At 43.9% G+C, this 10,501-nt stretch overlaps 1 protein-coding gene across 1 annotated transcript; it reads left to right on the top strand.

Annotated features, from left to right (window-relative positions):
- The first annotated feature begins 1,164 nt into the window (after positions 1 to 1,164).
- LOC101994094 (rhox homeobox family member 1-like) lies at positions 1,165 to 10,183 on the top strand. The gene is made up of 3 exons (XM_005372030.1): positions 1,165 to 1,580; positions 2,180 to 2,225; positions 10,088 to 10,183. The coding sequence occupies exons 1-3, from the start codon at positions 1,165 to 1,167 to the stop codon at positions 10,181 to 10,183; spliced, it is 558 nt and encodes a 185-aa protein (XP_005372087.1).
- Positions 10,184 to 10,501: the final 318 nt, after the last annotated feature.

Below are 10,501 nucleotides of genomic sequence, written 5' to 3'. Positions count from 1 at the left end.
AGACCCTTCTACTAACCTGCCTCTTCCCCCATCTACTTCTTCTCTTTTCAGAATATGGCGGGTCTCCCATGAATATCAGCCGTCTGGGGCATATGAAGTTGCAGTAAGACTAGGCATGTCATCTCCTATTAAGGTTGAATAATACAATCCAGTAGGAGGATAAGGTTCCCAAAGCAGATCACAGGGTCAAAGACATCCCCACTGTTAGAAGTCCTACCAGAAGACCAAGACCATAATTTATACAACTGTAAAACATGGGTAGAGGGCCTAGATCAGTGATTGTAGTTCTACATCTGTTTCTATTAGTCGCTGGGTGAAGGATTACATTTTCTTAGCAATATCCTCTTGATGTTTTCCAACATTTCAGCACACTGAGGAAATTTCTTTGAGAATATTAATTGTTTGAATGGAATCTAGCCCGAGATTATTTCAGTTTTGTATACTTACTGTATATATGGTGCTTTCTCAGCTCAATTCTGTTCCAGAGCACTCTGAGCTTCAGGAGTTTGCTGACACTGTGAAAAGGGCAGAGACCCACACAGTGTCAGCCTAGTCAGACATGAGAAGTACTGGGCAGGACATCGTACAGTGACTCTGATGGAGAGTCCCAATCAACCATCTGGAGCATTTTCATTATTTCAATGGTGACCTCCAGTGTTTTGCAGCGACTTGTCCCCCCAGAATGCTAAATAAACTCCACTTCACAATCATGACACTCCTGCAGGTAGAGGACAGTGTTGGTGTATCTTCAGTGTCCTCTCAAGGAAACTGGGACAAACACTAGCTGACATAACCATGTCCACTTAATTCCCAGACCTTGCAGTGTGCACCCAGTGAGATACAGAAGCTAGAGTTCTCCAGAGGTTCATCCAGAGGCCATGTGCTCGGTGGAAATGCCTGTCCTCATCCCTACTTGTGCACCTGCAACAGCTTTCTTTATCCTCACATCATTCCTCAAGGCTTTGGTGGACTTTGTCAAAATCCAATTTGGTTACATTCAGCACATGCTCCCTAGAGCCTCTTTCACTTGGCACGTATCTCCTATAGGGACTATGGGATGGAAAGAGGACAGATGTGAAACTTGCTAAAAACCTACATGCTGCACAGTCATTTCAATCCACAAAGCATTTATGGAGATGACACTACTCTCTTTTAGGTCTCATCATGGCTTTCCAATCCCAACATGTGGACCCTAATGTCTACAAACTAGATGTAAATGAGATTGAGGTGAGCCTTGATTTTGAACAAGAGGCCACTGCAGCAACAGAAAGTGTCATCTTTGGAGAAGGTTCTCAAAATGGTTCAGGGAAACCAAAGAACCAGGGCATCCCACACCGCAAGGATGATGTGACCCACGTTGCTAACTTCAACTACATTGGTGATGACATAAGGCATGAGAGCCATGGGAGCCACCAAGGGTACAGAAACCCACAGTTGAAGGAGCAGGAGAACGTTGCTGCTGCCAGAGTGCCACAGGTCCGGCGCACAAGGCCACGGATCCAGTTTGGTCTCACACTCAAGCAGCTGAATGAGTTGGAAGATGTTTTTGAAAAAACTAAGTACCCCAATGAGATCATAAGGTATGTGACTTGTTTCAGTAGCTGCTCCAGCTCCCATCCATCAGCATCTCATTAGGAGGTATGTTCTTCACACTATGAGCCCTATCTGCTTTGAGCCCAAGCATGAGGTCTTTGTTTAGTTGCTGGGTATGGGAAGGATGTTTTGTGTGGTCAAATCAATACACACACACACACACACGCACACACACACACACACACGCACGCACGCACGCACACACACACACACACACACACACGGAGTGTTGTTTCTATAAACTGGTTGGTGCCTCTCAATTTCTTTGTAAGTTTTCTTTTTTTCTTCCTCCTCCTATTTATCCTCTTCTTCTTTGTGACCCGTGTTTTATAATGGGAATAGAACTCAAGACCTAGTGGTTTCTAAGCAATCCCTCTACTAGTACAGCATATCCACCTTGTGTAAATTAATGTGGTTATTTTTGCAATAAAATAAAGAGCAATGAAAAGCCGCTTTCATATTTTAGAGCTCCCCATTTCTACATAGTTTTGTGTTGCCAGTGATCCATCTCCAGAAATATCTTCATCTTGACAAGCTGAAATGCTGTATTTCACTAATAGCTCCACTTTCCATCTTCTTCTCACAGGAAGGACCTTGCAAAGCGTTTGTTCTTGGGAGAATCCAGAGTGCGGGTCAGTAAATCCGAAAAGGCTCTGGGCAGGGCACTCTGCTTCAGTTCATGGTCTATGGTCTTGTACCCATTATGAAAAGCAAGCGTGGGTGATAGGTGTCCTTGTCTGGGTTATAATAGTAACTGAGCACTGAGTCTTGAAGTTTTCCAGAGGTAAAAATTGAACGGGCACCCATTAAGTGTTCTTCCCATTATTTGAGACAGCATAGTATCTTGACTGAAAAAAATTTTAAAAAGTTCATTTCTAATTTTTATCATTTTTATCATATTTGATTTTCTTTATTGAGCTATATATTTTCCCTGCTCCCCCTTCCCTTTCCCTTCTTCCCGACTACACTCTCCTGTAACCCCCACACTCCCACTTTACTCAGGAGATCTTGTCTTTTTCTAATTCCGATGTAGATCCATTTATGCCTCTCAGAGGGTCCTCTTTGTTGTCTTGGTTCCCTGGGATTGCTGGTTTTCTTTGCTTTATGTGTTAAAACCACTTATGAGTGAGTATATATTATATTTGTCTTTGTGGGTCTGAGTTACATCACCCAATATGGTGTTTTCTAGATCCATCCATTTGGCTGCAAATTTCAAGATGTCATTTTTTTTTACTGTTGTGCAAATGTACATTTTCTTTTTTCCATTCTTTAGTTGAGGGCCATCTAGGTTGTTTCCAGGTTCTGGCTCTTACGAATAATGCTGCTATGAACATATTTGAGCTGATGTGCTTGTGGTGTGATTGAGCGTTTGGGGGTATATAACCAACAGTGGTATTGCTGGGTCTGGACGTGCATTGTTACCTAATTATCTGAGAAATCACCATACTTAGTTCCAAAGTGGCTGTAAAGTTTACTCCCACCAGCCCACCAGCAATGCAGAAATGTTCCTTTTACTCCACATCCTCCCCAGCATAAGTTGTCATCTGTGTTTGGATCATGGCCATTCTTTCAGTTGTAAGATATGGAATCTTAGAGTTGTTTTGATTTGCAGTTCTCTGATAACTATGGATGTTGAACATTTCCTCAAGGGTCTTTCAGCCATTTGAGATTCACAGACTACTTATAATCAGTATGTGAAATATATATATATATATGTATATATATACATATATATATATAATTGAATATTATAAGGTCATGCATTTAGGAAAACATACATGTTTAGTGGTATGTGTACAGTGATTTATACTGAAGTCCTGACACTCGGGTCATTTCAGCGTACTTATGTGTAGGATGTAGTAGGACACTAAGTGACCTTGGGGACATCTAATTGATGTAGCAAGCAGTAGGAGAAAAACAGGCCTCAGTTTCAACAAATAAACAGTTATAAGTGTGGATTAAGTGAGGCCAGAGAGAAATTAGTGTTTCATAACTAACCTGTGTTTAATTTGTCCAAGAATCATGTGGGAAGACACTAACAAGTGCGCCTGGCTGGCCCTCTACCTTTTTAAGTTTGTGGAAAGCCGATGTAGACAGCAGCAAAGTTGAACCTTCATGTTCCCCCATGCTGTGTTTAGATTATCTAAAAACAATGCCAAAATAGTCATGTCAGTGTTATGAGACGTATGTGGCTGACAGCTTTAAAGGGTTAATTTTGTTACAATTAAACAAAAAGAATAACATTGAGCTCATTTCAGTTAATCGAGTAAAGAGAACGTGATCAGGGGATGTTATTGGAAGTCAAAATGCAGGTAGGTACTGAGGAGAGGGCCCGAAGGATAAAGCTCTTGCCACATGAGTCTGAGGATCTGAGTTGGGACCCTCAGCATAAAGTTTAGCAGCTGTCAGCTCACCTGTAGTCAGAATCTCTTATTCAGGAGGCAGAGACTGCAGATCCTTAGGGAGACTAGATGAGCTCAGTTACTGAGCTGAGGTTCATGTACAACCCTGCCAGTGTAAATCATGAGGGGAGCAAGCTAGGAAGATACTTTACTCTGATCTCGGTCCTCTGCATGCACGAGTGTGCATTTGCACATAGATACACATGTACATCACACACCTTTGCCAGTTTTTATGTGTTTGTACATATATAAAAAGCAAAGGTGCCAAGCCACGGTCAAGTGTGTCTTCTGTTGACTAACTTGAAAACTGAAAGTATTCTTTTCCATTAAAGGAGACTATATTGAACATGTGTGTTTTTTGGAATGTGGGAAAAGATAGAGCTCACTTTAAGTAAGAGCTGTAGTTACCTTATTTTCAATTGAATTTCTTTCCTCCATACAGTAAAGACCAATGTTTAGATCATGAGATAAAAGCTGAGACCATGAGCCCAGAGAAAGTGACTGCTCCATAGCAAATGAGAAAGGGGAAAGGCAGTGCAGAGTGCTATTCATGCTAACTTCTTTCAGCATGGATCAGGGCAGTCTTGATGTAAGCGCACTCCCTACCTGCAGTAGTAACTTGTGCATAATAACAGTTCTGCCTAGGAGCCCCTGATCTCTGAAATCCTAACACCACAAGGTATAAACTACAGTAGGACCAGGCTCAGGTGGGAAAAACTGGGAGAGGAGAGGGAGTTTTCTCCAGGGTGGAGAGGAAGAGTGATTGGAAAAGAAAAGCTGAAGGAGTGAGGCATTCTCCTGCTTTCAAGCTTACAGGACCCTGTACTTGAGCTCCAGAGAGACAGAGGTGCTGCAGCCCCAGAGACTGATGTGAAGCAGCTCTGGAGACACACATGCATTGCAGCTCCAGAGAGGCCTATGCACTGCCCCTCCAGAGAGGCCGATGCACTGCAGCTCCAGAGAGGCTGATGCCCTGCAGCTCTAGAGGCTGATGCACTGCGGTTCCTGAGAGGCCGATGCCCTGCAGCTCTAGAGGCACTGCAGCTCTAAAGATGCTGATGAATCGTAGCTCCAGAGAGACTGATATACGGCAGAGCCCTATGTACTGCAGCTCTAGAGGGGCTGATGATGCACTGCATCTCCAGTGAGGCCAATGCAACTGCAATTGCAAAAAGGCTGGTGCACTTCAGCCTTAGAGGCTGTAGCACTGTATCTCCAGAGAGGCCAATGCAACTGTAACTCCAGAGAGGCTGATGCACTGCAGCTCCAGAAAGGCTAATTCACTGCCACTCCAGAGGCTTATGCACTGGTGCTCCAGAGAGGCTGATTTACTGCAGCTCTAGGCGCTGATGCAGTGCAGCTCTAGAGGGTGATACACTGCACCTCGAGAGAGGCTAATGCAATGCATCTCCAGAGGGGCTGATGTAATGCAGCTACAGAGAGGCCAATTTATTGCAGCTCTAGAGGGGCTGATGCACTGAAGCTCTAGAGATTAATGAACTACAGCTCCGGAGAGGCTGGTGCACTGTCGTTCCAGAATCTGATGCACTGCAGGATTAGAGAGGCTGATGCACTGCAGCTCTAGAGGCTCAATCACTTCAGCTCTAGATGTCAAACAGCAAAACTCTAGAGGTCGAAGCACTGCAGCTCCAGAGAGGCCAATATACTGAAACTCTGGAGGTTGATGCACTGCAGCTCCAGAGAGGTTGATGTACTGCAGCCTTAGAGACTAATGCACTACATCTCTACAGAGGTTTATGCACTGTAGCTCTACAGGGGCTGATGCATTGCAGCTCTAAATAGAGGCTTATGAACTGATGCTGTAGAGGGACTGATGCAGTACAGCTATAGTTGCTCATGAACTGGAGCTCCAGAGAGCTAATGCATGGCTGCTTCAGAGGCTGATGCACTGCAGATCCAGTAAGGCTGAATCACTGCATCTCTAGAGGCTGATACACTGCATCTCTAGATGCCAAGCACTGCATCTCAAGAGGCTGATGGACTGTAGATTCAGAGAGGCTGATGCACTGCAGCTTTAGAGGCTAATACACTGCAGATCCATGGAGGCTGATGCATTGCTGCTCCAGAGGCCAACGTACTGCAACTCAGGAGAGGCTGATGCACTGCAGTTCTAGAAAGTGATGCACTGCAGCTGCAGAGAGGCCAATGTATTGCAACAAAAGAGGCAGATACACTGCTGTTATATAGAGGTCAATGTACTCCAGTTCTAAATGCTGATGAACTGCAGCTCCAGAGAGGTTGATGCACTACAGCTCCAGAGGCTGATGCACTACAGCTCCAGAGGTTGATGCAGCACAGCTGTAGAGAGCATGGACACAGCATACAAGAAAAGAGAAAACACTCCTGTTCTCTTGCTTGTATATTCCCAAAGTGTGACATTCCCAAAGCCTTCTTATTTCCCCTTTCCTCTTATAAACATAATAGATAGGCTTTAGTAATAAATCATGGGGGACTCTGACCTAATGTGAACCCACATGAGTTTGCCACTGGTGATGTGGGAGTCCCCTCTGAGTACAATGATTACCATTAATGAAGAAAAAACTGCTTTGGACCTATAGCAAGGCAGAACTTAGGTAGGCAGGGAAAGTGAGGCTGAATACTGGGAGAAAGAAGGGCACAGTCAGAGCGAAAAGCCATGGACACAACGCTAGAGGCAGACATGGCGAAAATTTGCTCATAAGCCACTGTCACATGGAGAAACACAGATTAATACAAGTGGGTTAAATTAATATATGAGTTAGCAAATAATATGCTAGAGCTAATATGCCAACAGTGACTTAATTAATATAGTTCCTGTGTGATTATCTCGGGGCTAAGTTAACCGGGGGGCTGGGAACCAACAAACAGCATCCTCCCATCACACTGGGGCTTTGATTGATTTCATGGAGGCATCATGTTGGTAGTTTTGAGTTCCCCTCATAGCTTCTGGTCCTTTAGTTGGACTTCTTTAGACTATACATCCACATAATAGGAGGGGCAGGCAGGGGAGAAAGGACATGGACTCAAAGATGTGCAGTTTGAGAACTTCCCAATATAATGGACCCTTATTCCCTAGGAGCCTGAGAGGATGGTGACATCTAACAGGTAACTGTGACTGTATTTCCATAGCTGGCTATGTATTAAGGAAGAGGCGGTTTTGTTAACTGCTCTCCACATTGTTACAGATCACATTCCTGAGTGGAGGTTCATCCTAAAAACTTTGATCTCCTTGTAGAGGAACAGAGCCCAGGATGCCCTTCATGTTGGGCAAGAAGTAGGGCATAACTATCAAGCTTCAACTCTCATTGAGAACATTGCCTTTATCCTGAGCCCAGAAAAGTTAGGAGGGCATGAAAGAGGGGTAGGGCAAAAGTCCATAGGTGATAGTGACCTCCCCCTATTACCTACATGATGGAAGCAGGGAGTCCTAAGATATCTGAATGATTTGTCTGAATTGGTTCATTTCCCTATTCCTATAGATGACAATATCACATCTCTGTGCAGGCCTCCCTTGGAGCAGTGTTAGCTCTCCCAAGTCAATTTGGGAAGGATGTTTGTTTGTTTGTTTGTTTGTTTGTTTGTTTGAGCTGGGGATAGGATGTGACTTTGCACACTCTTTTGGAAAGTGTGATTCCTTGTAATCACTCCACCTCCTTAAGGTGCTGGAGCAATAAGAAGCCGTCCATCGATAAATGGTGAGCTGAAATCATGGGAGTAAAGCAGTTTACGGCAGAGAAATTACGTGTTTTGATAAAGAAAAATATGCCAGAGTAGATTCAGAAACACTGGAACAGAAAGAGAAGATGCTTGAGGGAGAAAGAGGAGAGGGGAATGAGAAGCAGAAGGAGGAGGTGGAGTAGGAGGAGGAGGAGGAGGAGGAGGAGGAGGAGCCTGGGAAAGAAGGAGATTGTTTTCTGACAGTTAAGGGGAGGTAGGAAGCAGATATCCCACTATCCTAAGTGGTAACTCTCACAGCACCCCTTGTCCTTCCTGACATGGCCTCCTTGTGTGGAGCCCCACTGGGAGTTAGGTTTGGGGTGACTGTACAAGGCAGTACAATCAAGTGTATTGTTGAAGTGTGTTGACTTCATTTTGGTTTTTGACCTTTTGTACAGAAAACAGATTTTTGTTCCTTTAGAGTCATCCATCACCTTTGGATATTCCAGTTTTCTGCTTGTTCTTCTGCTTTGATCCCTGAGCCGTGAAGGGAGGAGGTTATGAACACATTACATTTAGGATAGAGCACTCCATAGTTGTTAGCAGAGATGACCGCTCACGCGGTCTATAGCTAATGGAAAGTCTTTATTCCAGCTGACTAGGATGACACCCAGGTATCTGGGCACCGAGGCATGGCCCCAGGTGTCCAGAACATGGGGGTTGTAAGGGCATCTTAAAACCTAGATGTCCTAGCATCTAGCTCAGCAGATGCTGATGCCTGTGCAGAAGTAAGCAGTTTGAATCAAGCTGTTTACTGAAGCTAAGATAGCAGTTGGCTGGGGGAGGGGTTCATACAAACAGGAAGTTTAACCACGGCTAAGTTAGATAGAATATCCCTGATTTTTGGTCCCTATAATAGACTTAATTAATTTCCTGTGGGATTCTCCATGACAGAGATCAAAGTCTCTTTCTACCTGAAATGGCCTCAACAAGAATAGAAGATGGAGGAACCTCTTCACTGGCTTAAACTGTCACATTTCCCACTAGGTCAGAGGGCATGAGTCAAATCGTTGACTCATCCTGTTCTAGGAGGTCATAGTTGTTTCTAAGGACCAGTAACCTAAATGAGTTTATTTTCTGTTTGAGACAGTTGGCCATGCAGTTGAAGATGCAGGGTTCCATCGTCAGTCTGAGCAGGACAAGAATCAATGGTCCAGTTAATGCTGACACTAAGCTATAGGGATCCAATCACCAGAGATTGATAACAGTGTCCTGATCTCTGTCTTCTTTCTTTCCTTCCTTTGAGCTTTTCTCTCTTCCTTCCTTTTCCTCCTGCCCTTCTCTCATCTTTTGCTTTCTTTCTTTTTTCTATCGACTATTCTTGTCCCCTCACTTACCCTTTCCACCTTCCTTTCCTCATCATCCCCTCGTCCTTTCTACTCTACTTATTTAAAAAGCAGTTACTCATGTATGCACTCCAGGGCACTGGCAGCCCATTCCCACCACCTCATCTTCACCCTCCTCTCCTCTCTTAGACCAATAGGCTGCTGAGTTTTCAGGAAGCCTGCTGCAAACGAGACTTGGCCCAGGCACTGGCCCATCACTTTGCAGCAGCTTCCTTTCCTGTGCATAGGAGGTAAGAGGCCTCTATGGGAGGACACAGAAACCTTCACAGTCACCCAGCAAGGGCCCTGCCTTTTTGTAGATCTTTCATGGATAAAACAGTATAGGGTCACAGAAAAATAAATTAGTAATATATTCAGCTTTCTGGCTCTTCAACTTAGATCAGAAATCTTGGGATCATCTCAAACAATCAAATTTGTGGAATCTATGGTAGTTGTTTCAGATGTTCCTGCACCTATTTAATCAGAACCAGAATTGGGACCTGTTTTGCCTTTGTTAACATAGATTCAAGGCCAAATATGAGCTGTCCCATCTTCTCTATTATAGGCATATATCATGAGGATTATATAAACAAGAATGGATGCAGTGGGGTGTGACTTTCCAGGGAGTTAAAGAACATATATTTATTCTAAGCTGTAGTTCAAGTAAGCCAGATAATTCAAGGGCATGATGAGGTACATTGTCCTTGGCAGAGAGTGTGTAGATTGTAATACCTGAAGACCTTTTAGTATCTGGTCTTCTCCATATCCTGATTTACTGATCCCCAATCTCTTTCTTAGAGCCATATTTACTTATTTCCTTGAACGGTCATAAGAGAGGAAAGATACTCCCTAACGAATTTTCCATTTCTGGTTGTTCTGAATTCCGACTTCTAGGGCTGGGGTTGCTAAGGGTTCTGTGTGTCCTTGGTTAGAAAAGTCTGGTCAATCTAAAGTCTCACTGGCATTTACTGTTACACAGAGTTGTTTTTTCCACTTGTGATACTGACTGTTGAATACACTCAAGCCATCTCTTTCACCATGTTATTGCAGAGCTGGTTTAAGAAAAGAAGAACCCAATACAGGAAACATCAGCAGTCTCAGATTCTCCAGTGTGCATCTGATGATGGCCAGGACACCTTGCAGTAAGATTTTGTAGCTGTCCTGAAGCATCATCAGTTCAGGCCTCAGATAAAGACAGGATCTTCTGGTGTCACTGACACCTTCTAATGGCTGTGACCCCTTATCCCTTCAGCAATAAAGAGTTGTGTATTCAAAATATTTCATGTCCTTTCTGGTGGTCAGTAAAGTGTGGGTGTCCATTATTGAGAAAATATTTAACAGAAGATAAAAGACAGGTATCAAACCCCGAGTCATCTTTACCACTCCAGAAGACACAAAAGTTTCTCAAACCCACTGCAATCCGCGCTCAGACATATATTCTTCTCTGTTGTCACACTGTACCAT

This window comes from Microtus ochrogaster, unplaced genomic scaffold, assembly GCF_000317375.1.
Source record: "Microtus ochrogaster isolate Prairie Vole_2 unplaced genomic scaffold, MicOch1.0 UNK159, whole genome shotgun sequence".
In the NCBI taxonomy this organism is placed as follows: domain Eukaryota; kingdom Metazoa; phylum Chordata; class Mammalia; order Rodentia; family Cricetidae; genus Microtus; species Microtus ochrogaster.
Note: the sequence above shows the minus strand (reverse complement) of the source record. Positions and strands in the feature narration are given on the sequence as shown.

What these genes read in the sequence shown, in the direction of transcription:
- LOC101994094 (XM_005372030.1), top strand. Translation starts at nt 1,165, where the DNA reads ATGGCTTTCCAATCCCAACATGTGGACCCTAATGTCTACAAACTAGAT. An exon ending in TACCCCAATGAGATCATAAG is followed by an intron (nt 1,581 to 2,179) that starts GTATGTGACTTG and finishes TTCTTCTCACAG; the next exon opens with GAAGGACCTTGCAAAGCGTT. An exon ending in TGGGAGAATCCAGAGTGCGG is followed by an intron (nt 2,226 to 10,087) that starts GTCAGTAAATCC and finishes ATGTTATTGCAG; the next exon opens with AGCTGGTTTAAGAAAAGAAG.